The 21,598-nt window shown below is 44.7% G+C and overlaps 1 protein-coding gene across 4 annotated transcripts in view; it reads right to left on the reverse strand.

Annotated features, from left to right (window-relative positions):
* Positions 1–21,598, reverse strand: part of Phf20 (PHD finger protein 20) — a 110,351-nt gene that overhangs the window by 13,623 nt on the left and 75,130 nt on the right. For 3 of the 4 annotated variants that reach the window (XM_085832910.1, XM_085832920.1, XM_021155008.3), the window contains 7 exons: positions 19,280–19,393; positions 18,042–18,230; positions 15,795–15,974; positions 9,253–9,531; positions 4,101–4,199; positions 3,096–3,260; positions 2,395–2,573 (listed from right to left, as the gene is read on the reverse strand). In XM_085832910.1, coding sequence (XP_085689036.1) covers positions 2,395–2,573; positions 3,096–3,260; positions 4,101–4,199; positions 9,253–9,531; positions 15,795–15,974; positions 18,042–18,230; positions 19,280–19,393 — 1,205 coding nt within the window. The remainder of the gene's footprint in view (positions 1–2,394; positions 2,574–3,095; positions 3,261–4,100; positions 4,200–9,252; positions 9,532–15,794; positions 15,975–18,041; positions 18,231–19,279; positions 19,394–21,598) is intronic. The other variant, XM_085832917.1, reaches the window with a different exon arrangement.

The following is a 21,598-nucleotide window of genomic DNA, read 5'->3' on the forward strand; positions in this document are numbered from 1 at the left end:
GCCTTTAATCCCAGCACTCGGGAGGCAGAGGCAGGCGGATTTCTGAGGCCAGCCTGGGCTACAGAGTGAGTTCCAGGACAGCCATGACTACACAGAGAAACCCTGTCTTGAAAAGCCAAAAAAAAAAAAAAAAAAAGAAGTGCCCATGTGAGGCGATCACCTCTGTACAGACTACAGCACACACAGAGAATTTACTGTAAGGTGTGGCAGAATATGCCTGGAATCCCAGCACGTGAAAGGTAGAGACACGAAGATAAGCTTAGCCAGACTCAGTTACACTGTGAGACCAAAGCCAGCCTGTCTTTGGATACTTTAGAACCTGTCTCAAAAACAAAACACAAAGCAAAAATATAGATCAATTGAATACTACTAACTTCGGATTGGCTGCTGCCACTCCAGCCTCTCAGCTTCTACTTCCCCGTAACTTTGTGAGGTTAAGGAAACCTGTTCCCACTCCTAAAATACATTACCTGTGTTATTTTGCACAATTCCAGATCACAACCCTAGGCCTCAGTTCCCCAAGTACAGATGGGTTACTGCTCCTGCCCACACCATGGGCTGTCTATTAGGAATCTAGGGTCACATGTACACACCCCCACTGTGAACTCAGCACAAAGCTTCACGTTAACTTTCTATTATTAACAGACTATCTACGTCCCTTTGGCATCCTAGAGCAATCATGTGCTATCTCTTTGCATTTCCTCTTAAAACTTGCTGAAGGTTGCACAGGTGACCAATGGCACATGAGACAACATGAACTTAGCCAAGTGCCAAGACTCCTTCCTGCAAAGCCTACGCTCAACTGCCTTCCCTGGTATTGGGAGCACTGCCAGGAATCTGGGGCCAGGAAGACACCAACTTTACTTGGGCTTATAAAATATTGTGGCCCCAACAAATAAGGAAGTTGGTAGCTCAGAAAGTAAGCAGAACTCTAAAATGGTTGTCAGAAAATATATGCAAAGAAGAAAGATGAGAGGGAGGGGGCTGGCCCTGCTAGAGATTTTTAAATATTACAAAGGCATAATCTCACAGAAGTGTGTTCTTCTGTCTTTGCTTCACTGAAAAAAGAGAGAACCCAGGAAGAGACACAAATGTACATAGAAAGGCAGTAAATGAAGCAGTATCCAAAAAGGGAGGACACTGCCAGGAAACTAAAGCCACAGCCCTCACTCCACACCAAAATAAACTGCAGGAGGAGAAACCATGCATACAGTGCTTTAAAAAAACCTCTGAAGTCCTAGAAGCAACTCCAAGGTCTACACCTAGGAAACAAAGCCGGCATGGCAGCACGTGACTGTAACCTCAGCACTTAGGAACAAAAACAGAAAACACAGCAGGTTTGAGACCAAGTGGGACCAACAAGTGGGACCAAATGAGACTGGTTATTTCACTAGCTTGAAGCTAGAATCACCTGTGGAGAGGCTCTCACTAAGGGACTGTCTAGATCAAGGTAGTTTCTGGTCTGTTTATTCAGGATTATTTTGGATAGGGTGAGTGGAAGACTTTTTCCTTTGTGGTGGCACCATTTCCTAGGCAGGGAATAAGCCAAGCACAGCATGCAGGGATGAGTTAGCTCCACTCTTCTTCCTGACACTGAGGCAGTGTGAGGAGTTGGCTTCAGGCCACTCTGTGTCCTATGCACCCATCTAGAATTGTGGGCCACAGTAACTTCTCCCTTAAGTTGCTTTTGTGAGGATATTTTATCATAGCAACAGAGTAACTAAGTAACTAAGAGATTCTGCCCCCTCTCCAAAACCATCAACAAAAGGACAAAAGACATAAATGCAACTATGTACTATTAAATCAAGTCAACTTCAAATTTTGATGTCACATATATAGAACAAGAAAAGAAAAAAGCAAAAAAAAAAAAAAAAAAAAAAAAGCCTAATAGCTATAGCCTATGCAAAGATGCACGGCTGGCTGCTAATCCTTTTCTTGGGAACACCTGCTGCCAGCACAGACACATGCTTGCATGTGCACACACACCATGTTGTAACAGAGGTAGACAGATTATAAAACCTGACTCCATTTCTTCCTTCAGGCTACCAGGGAACTGTATCTCAAAGAGAAGATGAGCCCATAAACAAGACTGAATTGCCACTCCACAGCCTGAGTCCCTGTTGTCCAACTGCTCCCCCGTGAGACCACAGGCTAGGCCTCACCATGAGACCACAGGTTAGGCCTTCCCCTTTGGCCCCAATGATTTCTCATTCTATTAATGGGTATTTACAGTAGCCTATAATTCTCAGAAATGGGAACCCAAAAGCAAGCTCAGTCTACCATTGTTAGTACTGCACACACAGGGCTGTTCACACAGCTCACTCGCTGCTGACATCACATTCTCTCTTAGGATCAGTCTGTCTTCCTCTAACCTGTGTTCTGGAAACTACTTGCCTGAATCATGAAGTCATTTTCCTCCTGCACTTCACAGATGCAGCGGACCACCTCAAAATCATAGCGGTCGTCGCCCTCAAGCTCCTCATCTGGGTTGGTGGTCACATCAACATCTTGACCATATTCCTCATCACTCCAAAGAAAGCTCTCGGAAGAGGACTCACTCAAATTATCCTCCTCTGGAAGCAAAGGGAAGCCAACGGTCAGTGCGCTAAACTCGCTGATAACACTGTGCACTCCACACTGTTTCTTCCCCACTCCTCCAGGGACTTCCACAGGCCTGGAAACTGGACTCCGTTTTCAGCTCTATTCATAGTGGAACAGCTCAAATGATGCCTACTGCCTGACCAGGGCTCAACTAATGTCTCCACTTCACTGAGGAAACAAGAAGGGGCTCCCAGTATCACTGGGCTCATTGTCAGAAGAGCGTTGTCTTGTGGCCCACATACAACATTGCCCCAAGGACTCTAAAATGCTCCCTAGTTATCCTCAGTCCACCAGGACCTACCTGGCTTATAGCCACTTTTGTCCACAGCCACCTTCAAATTTCTGCACACAATAGAGAGAGAGGCAGAGCCAACTGCAGGGATAAGGCTAGACCTTCTCACTGACAACTTCCAATCATTGAGTACACTCAACCACACCCATGATCATATAGCATATACTTTCTAACAGCCCATCATGTGAGAATGAGCTCTTACCACAGGTTTTCAATTTCCCTTTGTGGTTTCCATTATCTGAACCATGGAGCTGCGGGCTCATATGGACCCCAGGCTTGTGTGAGGACCCACACCTGGTGACAGCAAATGTTTTGGGTGGAGAAGGTTCCTGGGAAGTATCACTGATGTCCTCACTGCAGGGACATTCTACAAGAATAGCATCAGACACAAATGAGCAACTCAGGCATCCCAGAAGCAACCCCATCCAATAACAGCCTTTAAGCTCAAAGGTGCAGCACACCATAGAGAGGGGTGAAGGGCAGTCACCTTTGAGAACACTTCCTCCCCACCCCCCCCTTTCCTTTTCTGGTAAAATGAATTTCATAAGCCAGAAGGGACTCGGATAATAAAACATGGCTTCTATTTAGCTCCCAAGGTCACAGCAGAGATTTTCTTAAAAGCTTTGTTTTCAACAACTGCAGGTTTTCTTGAGAGTTGACTAACAGTTATGCAAGTAAACCTCAAAGATCATCCATGCAAGTACCTCAGTGCTTCGGATGCTTAAGCTCAAGGACTGAGAATCTGAGAGCAATCTGAGACAGTAAGAAAGACCATGCCTCACAAAACATAAGGGGTTGGGGGTTACCTAAACAACACACCTATATCCTTCCCTGTGACAGGACACACTGGCCAATGCTACAAGTGGGAGGCATTTATAAAGGTCAGTCAAACTTTCTGAGGCTTGGTCAAGGGGCCAGCAAGATGGTTCAGTGGGGAAATAGACTTGCCATATAAGAAACCCACAGTGGGAGAATTTGTTCCTGAAAGTTGTCCTCACCTCTCCACATGCACTGTACATGTGGACACCTTCATTTACACACATCATAATGTACATGCAATAGTAGTAAGTAACTAACTCTGTAAGAGTTGGTTGTATGTTCAACCTCAACCCACACCCTCTTCCAGGACCCATGCTAGGCGGAGCCCACAGCCCTACAAAAGGCCTCCTGGTCTTTCCTAAGTGGGGAAGCCCTCCATGGAAAATACCAGGCTTGGTTTTCTTTTTCTTTTTCTTTTTCTTCTTTGGCTTCACTCTCACAAGTTCTTTGAATTTCTTCTCTTTAGTCTTTTCCTTCTCTTTTGCAGCTAAAAGTAAGCACATGTTCAAGAGTTGTTATTTAGTATTTTGTCTTCAGTTCTAGGATCTTATTCTTCTCTTAGTTATCTTAGTATGCCTAGGCAAAAAACCAACACACAATCCTGGACCTGCTCCTGCCCAGGAGAGCCCCTTCCTGCCCCTGGGGGAGACAAGACCACTCCACCACTCCAGGCCTTTTTGGTCTGGGCTGCTGCCTGGGACAGTGACTGAGTCTGGATGGAGTGTGCAGTGCTCACTGTCTGCCTACAGCTGCCTTCCTGCTTCAGCTGTCAAGCTGAGTAGTGACCACAGTGACTTAGGGTCTTCAAAGCTGATATTATTATCTGGTCTTTTATAAAAAAGTTTGCCAATGACACTAAGGAAGCAGAAGCAGGCAGATCTCTGTGAGTTCAAAGCCAGACAGTTCCAGGACAGCCAGAGTTATATAGCTAGACTACTTTGTGAAACTTTGTCAGGAAAAAAAAAGTGTATGTGTACATATACGCGTGTATACCTATAATATTGGGATGACCTATACCCATATATTGTGTTAAATGGCTATGTAAGTACGGCCCTGTATTTTATTTTCTTTTTCCTTCTCCTCCTCCTCTTCTTCCTCTTCTTTTTAGATTTATTTTATTTATATAAGTACACTGCAGCTGTCTTCAGACACACCAGAAGAGGGCATTGAATCCCATTACAGATGGTTGTGAGCCACCATGTGGTTGCTGGGAATTGGACTCGGGACCTCTGGAAGAGCAGTCAATGTTCTTAAATCTCTCCAGCCCACCACCCGTGTATTATCAATTATTAACTACTGAGCAGGCAGCACTTTGTGGATATTTGGTATTGTCATTTCTATGGACCATTAACTTGCATCCTATATATAAATGTTAGCCACTTCCTCACCAGCCCAAAAAGAGAATTCTCTGAGAAGACAGTGTGAAAAAGCCAGCTGCCTGGGACGAGGTCACTCAAGGAAGGTCACAGTGCCCTCAATCTGGCCAACAAGCAACACAACAATATGGACTGGGCCTTATCCTGCTGCTCATCGCCGCTCAGAATGAGTAAGCGAGTGAGCGTGGACCCTCTCTCACTATGCTAACAGCATCTTTGTAGGAGAAAGGAATGGGGCTTTCTGTAGAATAAAAAGTCTGGGGCAGAACTACAGACCAAGCAGACAGGAGACACAGAGCCATAGATGAAGGAATAGGGAGGGGATGGAGCAGCGAGAGCCACGTGGAGGGAGGCAATGGCAGGCAGGCTGGGTTAAGTCAGAAGCTAGCTGAGAGACTGCCTCAGCAAAAAGGCCAACAGCCTAAAGCTACATAGATGGCGATGCGTCTTTATTATTAAACCGTAAGTGGGACTCCAATTGCAATCTATCTTCTAGAAGTCTTGGGACATGAGCTCTGTAACACTGGTCCCCACATGGGAAGTATAATGTGACCCCAATCTTCTCCCCAAGTAGTGCAGCACAGACTTCTCACTTCAACTTATCCTTGCTGCATAAAAATACAGTGCCACCAAAGTCTCTACTCTTCCACTACTGGGCAACATCTAGCAGGAGGTCTAGCCTGTGGTGCTTAGCCATGGGCAGCACAGGACAGCTATGAATGAGGCCCAACAGATTTGTAGACAGTGGAGACATGTTACAGTGTCACAGAGTTGGACACCGTTGAATTCAGAGGTGTTTGCCATGCTCTCTCCACTTGTGTTATAATGACATACCTCTCAGTCCCTCATCCCTGAAGCTGACATTTTTTCTGCGGTGCTGAGGCCTGGACACAGGCTTTGTGTGTGCTCTGTGTGTTCTCTGCCGCTGAGTTATTCCCCTGCCGTTCATTTTTTCCCCTAAAGACAGCGTTTCTTTGTGTAGATCTGGCTGTCCCAGAATTCACTCTATTCAACAGGCCGGTCTCGAACTCAGCTATCCACCTGTCCTCTGCCTCCTGAGGGCTGAACTAAAGGTGTGCACCACCATGCCTGGCTGAAATGTTTATTTTCACATTCCCATGTGCAGTGTGATGGTATCTGGAAAAGGAACTTCTGAAAAGCATCCAAAATCATAAGGGTAGCAACTTCCTGATAGGATTGGGGTCCTTCTAAGTAGGACCCAAAGATACGTGTGAGGATGTAGGGACAAGATCCTTCACTAGAACCACACTAGTGACACCTTAACTGAATCTAGATCCCCAGCATCTAGAATTGTGGGAGAGAAATGCTTGCACATGTGTGGAAGTATCCCATTCTCTCCACTGCAGTCCCCACGACTGAACTCCTGCCACTGACTTTGCAGAGAGTGCCTTTACACACGGAGCCATATCCCAGGCTCCCATGCAGAGGTTTAACCTAGAAAAAGCATCAGGGAAGGGAGGGGAAAGCCACTGTGCTTACTGCCTACTGCCAGTCTCAACTGCACCACCTTCTTATCCTGGGGAAGCATGGCTTTAGACTGAATGAACCTGTGGGCACCACAGCCTGGTTATTTTCTGCAGCCATCAGCATTGTTTACTGTGTACCAGACAGACTGTGTGCTGGCAGGGACACACTTGTCTGTCTGTCTGTCTGTCTTTTTTTTTTTTTTAAAAAGATTTATTTATTTATTATATGTAAGTACACTGTAGCTGTCTTCAGACACTCCAGAAGAGGGCGCCAGATCTTGTTACGGATGGTTGTGAGCCACCATGTGGTTGCTGGGATTAGAACTCTGGACCTTCGGAAGAGCAGTCGGGTGCTCTTACCCACTGAGCCATCTCACCAGCCCCCTTTTTTTTTTTTTTTTTTTTTTTTTTTGAGTTTTTAAGACAAGGTTTCTCTGTGTACCCCTAGCTGTCCTAAACTAGCTCTGTAGCTCTGTAGACCAGGCTGGCTTCAAACTCACAGAGATCTGCCAGCCTCTGCCTGGTGAGTGCTGGCATTAACAGTGTGTGCCATCACCATGCAGATCTCCTCTCTTCCTTTAAAGAGCATTAATATCAGTGTTTGGCCAGAGACAATGATACACACCTTTGACCCCAGCAGAGACAGGCAGATCTCTGTAAATTCAAGATCAACATGGTCCAGGCTGGTCAGCACTGCATAGTGAGATCTTGTCTCCAAAAAGGCCACTGTTTGATTCTAAATATACCAAGCAGCTCTTGAACAAGAGAAATGAGCCAGCCTTTGCTTCTCTGTTCCAGAGCACCCACACCATAAGCACTTCCCAGCAGAGGATTTTGACCTTGGTCTCCTTGGCAGTGCATGGCAATAAATTCCTGCAAAGTGAACAGGCTGATCTACTTTAGCCTGGAGCAATTCTGACTCCAGAATTCTGATCATCTGCTTAATAAGAAACTTTCCCTGTGGTGATCTCTGTTTCATAAGAGCAGGCGCAGGATTCTGGTCCTTAGTCTACTTAGTCTACTGCTGGGGCTTACGGAAGGCTGAGGTAGAGGCAGTTGAATGGCGAGCAGCCCCCACTGTGGCTCACAAAGCTCCTCTCTTCCTAGTGGCCCCACACCTGGTCTCCCTTGAGCTGCTCATTCTAACTCAGCTGCTATTCTCCTCAAGTACAAAACCAGCTGAAGGGAAGTAGATCCACACAGGCCAATAAACTGAATACCATTAGCCACTTGCTCACAGTTACTGGGCACCTAAAGTGCAAAGCTAGCTTGTACTGACTTGTGACTATTAAGCAGAAAACACATTATGGTTTTTAAAGATTGACTTCTAGGAAAAGTATATAAAATAGAGAGGACATGATTTTTATGTAGAACACACACGAAAATGGTTAAGTTATATGTCAACTACACGGGGTATGTTCTGAGAAACTCATGGTTAGGTGATTTTACCGTCCAGACGTCACAGATTGTGCTTGCACACACTACGATGGCTGCAATGTCACCAGACAACATAATTTTTTAACACTATGGTTGTATACATGGTTTGTTATCAACAAAATTGCCACAAGGTGCTACAAGACTATTTTGGATATACTATTAAAAGCACTATTTATTTTCTCGTTTTTAAAACTGTGGCTACTCAAACACAGTGTACTACACACGTTTCAGATTCTTGGTAACTACAGCACTCATGACCAAACGTGGCCCTGATACTCGGAGTCTTCCTAACACAACTAAAGACTACCTTCTCACTGCGCCAGAGATCTTAGATCCCATGGTTCTGCCCCACTGTCCCACGAATTGTCATCTTATATGCCCTGGAGATACAACCACTGCACCTCGCATTTTCACATTGGTGCTGGGGATCCAAACTGTAGTTCTCCTGTGCACAGTAAGAGTTTTACCCACTAAGCCATCCTCCTAGCTCAGTACATACACATTTTAGTATAAAACATCTAACCAAAACAAACAAAACTATGTAGTGATATTACAATCTCAGATGCAAATAACTTTAGAAGACTGTAGAGTTTATTGGAAATTTGAGGGCTATAGCAGTATGCTCCTGTAATCCCAGCACTTTGGAGGCAGAGATTGAAGGATTTGGAGTTCAAGACCAGCCTGGAATAAATAAGACTCTGTCTCAAAAAACAAAGTCATTTATTGCAAAGGTATTAATCATTCTGAAAAACCCTTGGAAACCAAGTTTTCAACTTCTTTAGTTTTAGAGCAAGCTCAAAAGAAGGGTGGGCTGTTTCCCTGCTAGGACAGAAAGGAAGACTGTGTGGCTGTGTGGGTGCACTGTGGTTTCTGTACAAGGCAGCTTGGGTTGCAATAAAGGATTAGAGGGGGGTCACACCTGCACCCAGGAACAGACAGAATTAAGCATGCTTTTTAGTTAGCTTTTGTCCTCCTGTCAGGAACAGGATGGGACATGGGTCCAAGAGGCACCCATCTGTTCTGGGGCCAACTTCTGGTGACTTTATAGCTCCTACTCTTCGCAGGAATGCCACAGCCTTCAGCAGTAACCCCCTCACTGCCACATGAACAGAGAGAGGTCGAGCTTGCTTCTTCCAGGAGAGCTTCAGTCCTCCAATGTCACTACTCAACCCTACTGCAGCATTCCACCTAAGAAATGCCAGGGCCCTCCTAGGACATTCCACAGAGCCAAGATACTCACTGGGGGAACTGGCAGAGACCCGCTTCCTGGTTAGGCTCTCCTGGCTGGCCTTGTCAGGCACCGCAGAGCCCCGAGTCTGTACATGCGTCTTCCCTGGGCCCTCCTCTGGCTCTGGTGACTTCTCCATCCCATGGAAATACTTCATATGATAGTGCAGCAATTTAGCCTTGCGGAAAAATTTCAAACAGTCCAGAACCTTGCATCGAAACTTGTGATCTAGGTCCACAGCTGGCACATTCAACATCACAGAGTCATCCGCTTTTTGCAAAGTATTTGGAACTGTAAAACAAACAAACAAACATGACCGTGAGGAGCTCTGGGTTTGTGCTATTATGGGCTGTGTGTGAGCACACAACCAGAGAGAGTGGCAGAATGGCAGGCTCCCGTTGCCCGAGACATCAAGCCACGATGCTTCCTCCCAAAGCGCCGCCTGGAGAGGCAAAGCCAACTCTCGGGAAACAACCGTGATTCTGTGTGAGGAAGAGGACAGCGACACACTAATCTGCAACAGCCTAAATCTACAGGCACCGTGGACCTTGGGGCAGAAAACAAGATGGCAAGCCAGCCCTAATGGCCCGTGAGCTGGACCAGACTCAGATTCACCACCAGTCTTTACCAGCCTGTGTGGACAAAGCCAGAGATCTCCTTATGAAACCTAAGGGGCTTTACAATAGCATTTATACAGAGCTTTGAGTTTACTAAGCTTTGAAATGTCATGTGTACTGATTAAAAAACAAACAAACAAACAAACATACACACACACACAAAGCAACCAAGTAGGCGGGCAGGAGAGTGTGAGAACCCAGAGGACTCAATTAGCAACCTCAATGTCAATGAGCAAACCTCCAATGTCAAATAAGCAGAGGGCAGCAGACTGTAATGCCACATGATGGGGTAACGCACCACAAGATCTTCATATGCTTCAGAACTCAGGAGGCAGAACCAAGAGGGTCTCAAGTTCAAGGCCAGACTAAGTTACACTTGCAGAAGACTCAGTACAATTCTCAGCACCCACATGGTGGCTCACACACCAGTCACTCCAGTCTCAGGGGATCTGACACCCTCTTCTGGATGCCTTAAGATACTGCATTCATGTGATGCACAGATAAACATGCAGGCAGAATACCCAAAAATATAAAAATAGATAGATAAATATTTTCTTCAAAGAAGGAAAATACTGTTCATTAAAGGTCTCCACTCACAGTTCCCTCAACCCAGTAAGAGAAGCTAATTATCTTTTACCCTCTAACTCTACAGACCATCCTTAAGGGACCATCTGGGACGATGTAAAGTTTCCCTTAATGCAATGACACACTCTCAATTAGAAATAGGTCACATGCTTTCTCTGGTAAATATCATGAATATTTCTGCAAGTACCATTTTTTAAAAAAAGTTTAAATCTTAAAGTCAAACTAAGTGTCTTAGTCAGGGTTTCTATTCCTGCACAAACATCATGACCAAGAAACAAGTTGGGGAGGAAAGGGTTTAAATAGCAGCAGGTAAGAGGGAAGGTGACCTTAAGTGAGATGGGATCCACACTGTTCAGACACAGACCCCAGAGGACACCAGTGGAGGGAATCTCAGCTCACTATGTAGTCCAAGCGGCTTCTGAGCCAAGCACCGTGTAACCCTGCTTTAGCCTCCAGAGTGCTGCCGTTCCAGACAGGAGCCGTCAAACCCAACACTAAAAATCTACATTAAAAAAAAAAAAATTAAAACAGCAGCACCAGCCTTGGTAACAGTGACAGGTGGATCTCTGTGAGCAGGACCAACATGGTCTTGAGACGCAGTCTTGACTCAAAACAAAAACAAGAACACACAAATCAAAAAGACTTATTACCTACAAGTACATCCCAGGGTCTCTGAAATTTCCTCCTCTTGGATCTTAGGTTGAACCACAAAGACTTCTCATTTATGTAGTTTTTTATTATTTAATTTTATATGTTTGGTTGTTTTGCTTGCATGTATGTTTGTATATCGCATGCAAGCTTGAGACCTGTGTTATGTACTTTGGATCTGGAGTTACAGACAATTGTGAGCCATCACATGAGTTCTGGGAATTAAACATAAAATCAAGAGGCTCATGTGGTGACTTGGTTGGTAGAGTGACTTTGGCTTCAGCACTGCAAAATCTGAGGTGTTGCACACTTGTAACCTAGTACTAGGATGTAAAGGCAGGAGAATTAGAAATTCAAAGTTAGTCTCGCAGGGTGTGGTGGCACACGCCCTTAATCCCAGCACTCAGGAAACTCAAAACCACAACACAAAAACCAAAAAAACCAAAAAAAAAAAAAGAAAACCAGTTAGTCTCAGCAACCTCTGGAATTCAAGGTCAGTCTGGGATTCAGGAGACCCTTTTTCAGAACAAAGGAAACTGCACACCTGCACACACACTAGTCAGCTACATAAGCAAGCAACAGAGGCTCTGTAGCGGTGGGTGGGCTTCACAGCTGGATGGTCTGTTTCAAACCCTGGGTCCCAGCTTACTCCCTGGCCTCAGTTCGCACATGTGCAGAGTGAGGTAATAAAGGCATTAGCATCACTGAGTTACAAGAACTGAATAAATTATAAGTCAAGAGCCTTTGAGAAAGCTGCCTAGCATTTAAGGGCACAGTAAATATGGACTAGTATTACTCTACAGGATTATTTTGTGCTAATGAGCAGCTTTTCTGGGATTAATCAGAAGAGAGAAATGTGTCATTCCCATCCCCCAGGCCACCTTTAATCCTCACTAGATAGTCACACCAGGTCAACTCTTTAGAGACACATCTAAGCTGCAGAAATCAATCTGGTTCTTCACTTTCTTGCCTATAAAAGTGACAAATGCCATCAATTCCAAAGAGCTGAAGAGTTAAAGATAACTGTGCACAAAGTCGGAGATGAATACATGAAAGACATACCAGGCATGACCATAATACACATGAATCGTGCAGGCAACACTTATGCACACATGTAATTATCAACCAAATGTGAACTGGTTCTCCAATTCATTCCTGAGAGTCCAGGCTCGGGGACAGATTTCCCTGTAAAGCCCTCGGTTTTGTCTATATACTTCTAAAACCGTGAAATCCAAAATAAATCACAAAACTCCTAGTGTGTGGAAGCAGCAATCACTACCCTCATTTTAGGAGCTGTTTTTATTGGGACAATAAAAGGTTTTTGGGAGGATTCGGGGAATCTTTATGTAGTCCAAGCTGTCCCAAATCTTGCTATGTACACCAGGCTGACCTCAAACACACCTGCTTCTGCCTTCTAAGTACAGAGATCAAAGGCATGTGCCTCCATGCCTGGCTTTAAAACGTGTTTGTGTGTGTGTGTATACTCCATGACTCATGTGTACCGTGTTCATGCCCCAAAGAGGCCAGGAAAGGGGGTTGGATCCTTTGTTACTGGAGTTACAGTTACAAATGATTGGGAACCACCATGTCGATGCTAGGAATGGAATCCAGCACCTCTGCAAGAACAGTGAGTACTCTGAGCCACCTCTCCAGTCCCGTTTTATCTTTTTAGTATGAATTAGGACTGGGGATGCACCTGAGTAGTAGAATGGTTACCTAGCATGCATGAAACCCTGAATTTGACTCAGGGGGACTCTGCAAGTGTCTATGCAGGTAGTGACCAGAAAATGAAAACTCAGTTCAGACTGGCTTAGTCAACCTGGACCCAGCAATCACAATCCGTAACGGGATCTGATACCCTCTTCTAGTGTGTGTCTAAAGACAGCTGCAGTGTACTCATATAATAAATAAATAAATCTCAAAAAAAAAAAAAAAAAAAAAAAAAGTACACAGGGCCGAGGGTGCTAACTCGGTGGTGCACCCTTGCTTGGCTTGTACAAAGCCCTGGTTCGATCTACCACCATACAAGAAAAAGAAAAAGAAAAAGGCATAGCTCAGTAGCAGAGTGTGCGCTCAGTAGGAGTAATCTGTGGTTCAGTCCTTAGCATTAGAAAAAAGATAATACACACATATGAACACATGTATACACAACTGTCTATGCTCATAAAAAATACCTAGAAGTCCAACAAGATGGCTTGCTTGGTAATGGCACTTGCTGTGTACACCTGACAATGTGATTTTGATTTCCAAAACATACATAAAAGGTAGAAAGAAAGAAATTACTCACAAGGTTGTCCCCTGACCTCCAGGCATCTGGTTCCAGTGAACACTGCCTGGCTCTTGCCCAGAATATAGATTTCTACATACACACAAAGTAAATGAGAGCACTGACCATCTATTCCACAAGATGGCAGTGCTGCCCCTGCTGGTGAGTCCTTTCTGAACTTGAAGTGTTGCCTCCAACAGCTGCTTTCTCATTTCTAGGGGCATGACTCCACCTAGGTTTAGAAACACCAAGGTGCCAGGCGTGGTAGCCCACGCCTTTAATCCCAGCAGTGGGGAGGCAGAGGCAGGCAGATTTCTGAGTTCGAGGCCAGCCTGGTCTACAAAGTGAGTTCCAGGACAGCCAGGGCTATACAGAGAAACCCTGTCTCAAAAAACCAAAAAAAAAAAAAAAAAAAAAAAAAAAAACCAAAAAAAAACCACTAAGGCTGTGGCAGCAGCCTGGAAAACAGTCACTGCCCAGTGGCGGAGCCGCTCCTGCTCTCTGTGGCTGTTTTGCTGACAACCCAGCCCATTTCCTGCCTACTTATATAAGGCATTCCTGGCTCAAGTGTCTTTAGCAGCCTTCTTACCAGCAATCTTTCTGTATCATCTTTTTGTATTCCCACAAACCCCTTGTTCCAAAACAAACCCCAGAAATATTATTTTGCTTCAAGGATGACATATCTCTCCTTTTTAGCTACAGAATTACAAAGGTGACCTTCTTCCCCAGTCCTAATCACTGACTGCACGCTGCCCCTTCTAGGAGTGAAGGCACTACTGTGATAAGTGCCTGGGAGGAGGTGGCCCTGCCCCTCACTGTACCAAGCTCCGAAAGGCAGCACTCTGCTCTCTTCTTTCCCATGGTGTCCTCAGCAGTTCAGCAGCAGCAGGGAGAATGCAGCGGGAAGGAGGGCAGGATATGGGAACAAACTGATAAGCAATAATTTTGGCTCAGTTGCTTCTTTGTCTACTGTGAAGTTAGATTAACTTGAAAGTCAAGAACTCCACAGATTCCTCAAAGCAAATGGCTGAGACTGAGAGCAACTTCCCTGCTCAGCTTTAACCCATTTAGGAAGCCTGCAAACTAAGTCAGAAAACACATATCTGAGAGTCTCCTGGGCTACACAGTGCTTCACCCCACCTCCAAAAGTCTGCCTGGCACCCACCTTCCCAGGTCCTTCTTCCAACCCTGCCTAAACACTAAGCCCACAAATCTCTAAACTGAATAGCCTCTGGCACACAGGAAGGGCTCAGGAAGTGAGTTCTGAGTTCAGTTCCTCCACAGCGGGTACACATGGCTTATTCAATAAGGGTTTCTGGACTCCACATTTTGATTATCCATTCTGTTGGACAGACACAACTTCCCAAAGAAAAATGATTATACATCCATGACTCTCTATTCAAGAAACAGAACAAGGCATGGAAGATTATGCCTGCAATCCCAGTACATATAGACTAAGACAGAAAAATTGTTTAGGGATAGTAGGCCCTGTCTCAACAAACAAAAAGCATTTAAAAAAACAAAATGCAAAACCCCTTAAGTTTGAAGGATAGAACTCTTCTAGGTGTTATACTAAACAGATCTAGTTAACTTACCAGTGCAACACTTACTACTAAAACTCTAGTGACAAGGACCTTTCTGTTCGCTTTATAGCAGACAACCAGCCACCAAGACTATGTAGGTTACAGCTACAGGTCAAGGCCCCACATGAGTCTGTTCTTTGTTCCATGTTACATGCAGAACATTCACAAATAAGATGGTTTAGAATAAAGTCTGGAGCTTGCACATAACATCTCCCCATTAAATGAATAGATGGGCAACACAACACATACACAGAAAAAAAGATGACTGTTAAAGCAACTATAAAGTTCTAGAAAGTTAAGAGAAATTGTTTAAAATCAAAACAAGAGAAACAAAACAGGTTACTTCTTTTAAGTGATCGATAAAACTGGTAACTCCATAGCCAAAATACCAAAAGGGAATATGTAACAAAATCAGAAATGAATGGAGCACAGCATTAGTCTTACCACTGGGAAAGCAGAGGCAGGCAGAGCTCTGTGAGTTCAGGGTTATCCTGATCTACAGAGTTGGTTCCAGGACAGCCAGAGCAACCATCATATTGAGAGTCTGTCTCTGTCTCTCTCTTTTCACACACACACACACACACACACACACACACACACACACGAAATCAGGGTTTTCTGGGGGGGTGGGGGGGTTGTTTTGTTTTGTTTTTTTTGACAGAGCCTCACTGTGATACCCTGGAAATGAGGCTGGCCTCAAACTTATTAAGATGTTTCTACTTCTGCCTCTCAATGTGGGGAGTACAGTTGTGGAGGCCTTTAAGTATTATTAAAACAGAAAAAGATTGAAAACACACTTAAAAAACTTGCAAAGCACATACATAAAGCTTGACTGAGTTAATTGTACATACACACCTTCAACAGCTGAAACTTCCTGCACCTCAGCAAGAGGAGAAGCAGGTTCTGTTTTCATCGTGTTTTCTCCCATTGACTTGCAATTCAACTCCAAGTCTGCAGCCCCCAGGCCATCCCCAATGGGGTGGCAAGTTAATGCAGAAGAGACCTGGCCAGCTTCCAATGGAGACTTCAACTGACCTAGAGGAAGAAATAAAGAAAGAATGCTTGGGAAACAAATATGTATGCAATCTGGAAGTCAAGAGTTCCAAAACAGACAAGAAAGCCAGAGAACGCCTTAGAAGATAACATGTAAGAGCACATTTCAGTGGGCTGGAAGGATGGATGGCTCAAATGACAGACTGTTTGCCACCTGTGCAGAAGACTCAAAAGCACTTCCCACGTGAAGTGGGTCACAAACTACCTGTAACTGCAAATCCAGGGCATCTGATCCCCTTCTGCAGATACTGGAACAGATACATACAGACACATTAAAAAGAATGAATGAACTGGGGCTGGTGAGATGGCTCAGCAGTTAAGAGTACTGACTGCTCTTCCTAAGGTCCCAAGTTCAAATCCCAGCAACCACAGGGTGGCTCACAACCATCCGTAATGAGATCTGACGCCCTCTTCTGGAGTGTCTGAAGACAGCTACAGTGTACTTACATATAATAAATAAATAAATCTAAAGAAAAAAAAAGAATGAATGAACAAAAGAAAGAGTCACAGGGAGGGAAGGAGGGAGGAAGGGAGGAAGGAAGGAAGGAAAGCAGAAGCACAGAGGACTAAGCCCCGTGGTCTTTAATTCCAGCACTGGAGAGGCAGAGGGAGGCAGGTGGCCCCTGTTAGTACAAAGCTCACCCGTCTACACAGTGAGTTTCAGGCGAACTTGAGCTACAAAGTGAGATCCTGACTCAAAACAAACAAATTAACAAACCACCAAAAACCAAACATTTTTTTTAAAAAGGGGTGGCAAGATGCTTCTAAGTGAGAGAACCTGTCGTTAAACTCCAGTCAGTACCCTCTCAACAGAGCCCCACAGTCATCTTCTGGCCATATGTACGGTGGCACATGTGCATGCATGCATGCATACACACGTGCAAAAACATTAAACAAAATGTTGTTTGTTTTGTTTTGTTTGATTTGGTTTTTCGAGACAGGATTTCTCTGTATAGCCCTGGCTGTCCTGGACTCACTTTGTAGACCAGGCTGGTCTCAAACTCAGAAATCTGCCTGCCTCTGCCTCCCGAGTGCTGGGACTAAAGGTGTGTGCGACCACACTCGACAAAATGGTACTTAAGAAAAGAAAAGAAAAGAAAAGAAAAGAAAAGAAAAGAAAAGGCCTTGCACCCATACAGCCAGGGCTATAAGTTCCTCAAAGGATCGGATTAAAGTGAAAGGTCAGCAAACATGCTGATGGAGCAAGGCAACATCAAATAGGCAGAGAGAGAAGCGGGGCTCCCCACACCACGTGCCTGCAGTCTAACACCCAGCATGGAACAATAAGCAAAGACAACCACAGACACATCTCCTCCATCAGGACGGACAAGATGGCATCAAGCACTGCAGCAGCGCCTTCAATACTTGGATTTCAAAATAATCTAAGGTGGACTGGAGAGATGGTTCTGGAGTTAAGAGCACATGCAGACTGCTGCTGGAGAGGACCTAAGTTCAGTTCCCAGCACTCACACTGCACAGTTCCCAGCTACCCAGAGCTTCTGCTCCAGGCAAGCTCGTCTGGACTCTGAGTAGCTGCGTGCACACAGACCTACACATATATATCTTTACAAGTTATTATCAGATTCAGCTTTAGTGTGGATGGAGTTTAGTGGGGTTTGTTTGTTTGTAGCCTTGGCTGGCCTGGAAACCATAAAGATATGCTTGCCTCTCCAGTACTAAGATTAAAAGTGTGCACAACCATATCCAGCTGTGCATGTGTGTTCTACCTGCAAGTTCATCTGTACACTACATGTATGCAGTGTCCAAAGAGGCCATGACAGATCCCCTTAGACAGGAGTTACTGGTATTTGTGGGCCACCTAACTTGGGTGCTAGGAACTGCATCTGGTTCTTCTGAAAGAACAGCAAGTGCCACTGAGCTCTTTCCAGCCCTACACACAAAATACATGCAATATAAATAACAACGTAACACACACACACACACCTTCAACCCAATCTAACAAAGAAGCCAATGCAGAAGGATCTAGACTAGAGCTTAGTAGACAGGCACTAGGCTGGCCAAATAATTCCAAAACAGACACTGACTTACCTTCAGCAGAACCCTTGGCACTGGGTGACTTGTCCGGTAGAGGGTTTGTATCAACCGTATGAACCAAATCAGGTACAATCGAGTCAGGATCTAGGATCTCACGGGTCCCATTAGTAGACAGCCTGGAGGACCGTCTCCTGGATAAGTCTTTGTCACTATTTTCAGAGCGTTTTTTTGACTGTTCTTGGGCTGTAAACCATTAATAGAGTTGTGTTGTCTCGGAGACCAACAGGAAGAAAGACTTCTGCCTATGTGGGCTTCTGAGCTGGTCACTCCTACAAGGGCTTTCCTATAGAGACTTGTGGAATTTCTGACTGATTTCCTTTCCTAGCTTACAGTGAAAGCAAAACCTCTACTAGGAAGGAATTTTACCTTAAAAAATTCATAGTCTGGGCTAGAGAGAGCTTACAAACAAATGTCAAGAGTTTACAGACTGAGAAGACATGCTGAGGCATGAACCAATCTTTTCTTTCTTTCTTTTTTTTTTTTTTGGTTTTTCGAGACAGGGTTTCTCTGTGTAGCCCTGGCTGTCCTGGAACTCACTCTGTAGACCAGGCTTGGCCTCGAACTCAGAAATCCACCTGCCTCTGCCTCCCAAATTCTGGGATTAAAGGCGTGTGCCACCACGCCTGGCGGCATGTGCCAAAGTTTCCAAAATGAAAGACTGTGTACTAACTCCTAAAGTCAAACATGGCTTATGAGAGCTTTATTTTAAAAACATCATAATTCCTTTTTGGGGTCAACATGCTTGTTTTCTAGTAAAAAAAATAGTATTTCTAATATTCTCTTTGTTTTTTCAGACAGGGTCTCTCTGTGTAGACCTGGCTGTCCTTAAACTCACAGAGATCAGCCTCCCTCTGCCCCCCTAGTGCTAGGGTTGAAGGTGTGTGCTACCATGGCTGGCTGAAGTTTTTCTCACCACATGAAATCCATCCTTAGTATAGTAGGCTATATATTTCTGAAGGAACCTAAATCTAATATACTTTAAGGAAGTAGATATGCTATCACTGAGCCCACCACAAACTCGGTCCTGTTGCTTTTAGCGTTTAAAAACTACTATCTCAATCACATTCCACTCACATTAGCTCATGTATTCAAAGACAGCCATTAGTACTCATAAGAAACAGGGACACACACACACACACACAAAAAAAAAAAAAACAGGGACAGACAGACACAGGAGCTGACTCAAGTAATTTATCAAATTCTAGCCACATATTCATAAACTAGGGACTCACGTGAATTTTTGTCGAGTCTGGGACGCTTTAATGGGGTGTCACTTCGTTTTGATATTTTCCGTCTTCTCAATTCCAATGTTATTGGTTGCAAAGTTTGAGAGTTTGAATCCACAGCTGTAATATATACAAAGCACACAAAAATATATAATTTCCTTGTGTCTAATTGTGCGTTTTATATACAAAAAGAAAGAGAGAAGACACCTCATAGATATCAGATACATTACTAAACCTTGAGAAGCAACAGTCATCCTTAAGGTAAGACAAGATAATGGAATGAGTAAGAAGCTGCTTCCTGGAAAGAGGATGATGCTCTGCAGACCGCCTGCCTCTATCTTTTGTGGCCTTGCCTAAGACCCAGAGCCTCTAAACCTTCACTTTAAAATACCACACTCGGACACAACCTCTTAAAAACATGTGTGGGCGGCATAAAAGTCTCTTGACGGGACAGGGGAAGGACAGTGTCTTCTTGCTAAAAGGATCTGGGATCTGTAAACCTCCTGCCTCAGTTTCTGGAGTAGATGAGATTGCAGGCATGCACTGCTGATCATGCCCTTGTAATGCTTTATTTGGAGAAGAAAAAATTAGTGTAGTAAAAAGCCCAAACTGATCTCAAACTACATATATATCAAGGGATGACTTTCCACTCCTGATCCTCTTGCCTCCAGCTCCCCGAGTGCTGGGGTTAGACAGTTATTCCCAAGTAAGAGTCCTGAGATCCTGGGGAGAGGAACCAGAAAGGAACAGGCTCTCACACACAGTCAAGGTAGCCTGCAACTGTAGCTATGTAGCCAAAGATGACCCTGACCTCTCAGTGCGGGCATCACAGGCCTGCTCCACCTTATCTGACTCCTTCAGCCATTTTAAGCATCAAATCTTTTCAAAGCCAGCTGACCAGTCCAGAAAAAGAAAAGAACTAAAACTGAACAAACCCTCACCTACCCAGTACTTAGAAAACGCACCACGCAGGCTCATTCTTAAAATGTGTGTCAAGGATTAGGGCTTGGTTCCTGTTTTCAGTGTCTACGTGCTAAGTCAGCTGTCACTGGTTCTAGGTGGTTTATTTTGTTTTGCTTTGTTTAGAAGATCTACATGAAAGCCAACACAAGTCTCAGGCACTGCCATGGATTCACTAACTCAGCAGGTGCTAAGACTGGATAGTGCTTCATTCTCTACTTTTAGCCTAAAGCATAAGACGCTCTCCTCAAACCTGAAAGATGGAAATCCAAAGAGACAGAAGAAAGATTAGAGAGCCCCAGCAGGAAGGTGGGACTCGGATCTGAGGAGGGCAAAAGAAGAGAGAAGAGGACTGGAATGGGAAACAGAGGGCAGGGAATAAACCAAAGGAACGAGAAGAGATCCATGTACGATCTGCAGCTCCAGTGTGGCCGTGGCAGAGGTGGAAAGAGAGACAGAGCAGGCTCTGAGGAGAAAAGCCCCATTCTTGGCTCTTGCTATATTCAACCATCCCAACATATCAACATTATTCTATATTGAGTGGCGGGAACTTGGGTCACACATATTCCAGGTTAAACATAAACATAAACAATCTACATACAATCTACATAGCTCAGATTCTGCTCCAATCAGATCTGTGCAATCTAGGAGCTCAGGGCTCCCCTGGTAAACAAACTCATCCTCCTTGGTTTCCTAAGGGTGCCTGAACTCCATATGCAGCACCACACAAGCCTCCTTTTCCTTTTGATAGCACACATAAACAGGTACCTACAGAGCAGCTGAGTATTTCCCTAACTCCCCAGAACACCTCACTGGGAGCCCAGCATCTCCACACTGGTGCTGACAGAAGGCAGGAAGCACAAGCTCAGCCTGTCCTTACATGCCCAAGTCCAGTAACAGGAGATTTCCCTCTCTAGTAAATGTGTCTATCTGGTATGAAATCGCATCCTTACAAAAGCAATAAATGAATGCAGGAAGGTGTGAAGCTGTGGATGGGTCCATGGAAGAATCTGTCACCTGGGAAACATATATACCTCAGTACACACTCCAAAGGCTCCCAGCTACAGCAGGAAGAGCTAAACTGAGCTGCAGACAAGTCCGCACTTCCCACCTTTTTTCTTCTTGCACAGCTACCCTTTCCCAGTTGTCTGGAGTCTAGGGATATAGAGCGGCTGTGAAGCACTGGCCTGCTGTGAGCAACCTCTGGGTTCCATTGCAGCAGAGGGAGTCGGCCTCACACTCACGCTGTCTGAAGATGGCGTACTACCTGGGATGTTTAAACCTCTAGACTGTCCCAATTTGTTCTCCATTCTTTGTCTGGAAGACACAGGGTATTTCTCAGTTTCCCTCAGAACACTGCATAGC

Source organism: Mus caroli, unplaced genomic scaffold (genome assembly GCF_978045245.1).
Source record: "Mus caroli unplaced genomic scaffold, Mus_caroli_1 scaffold_2, whole genome shotgun sequence".
In the NCBI taxonomy this organism is placed as follows: Eukaryota; Metazoa; Chordata; class Mammalia; order Rodentia; family Muridae; genus Mus; species Mus caroli.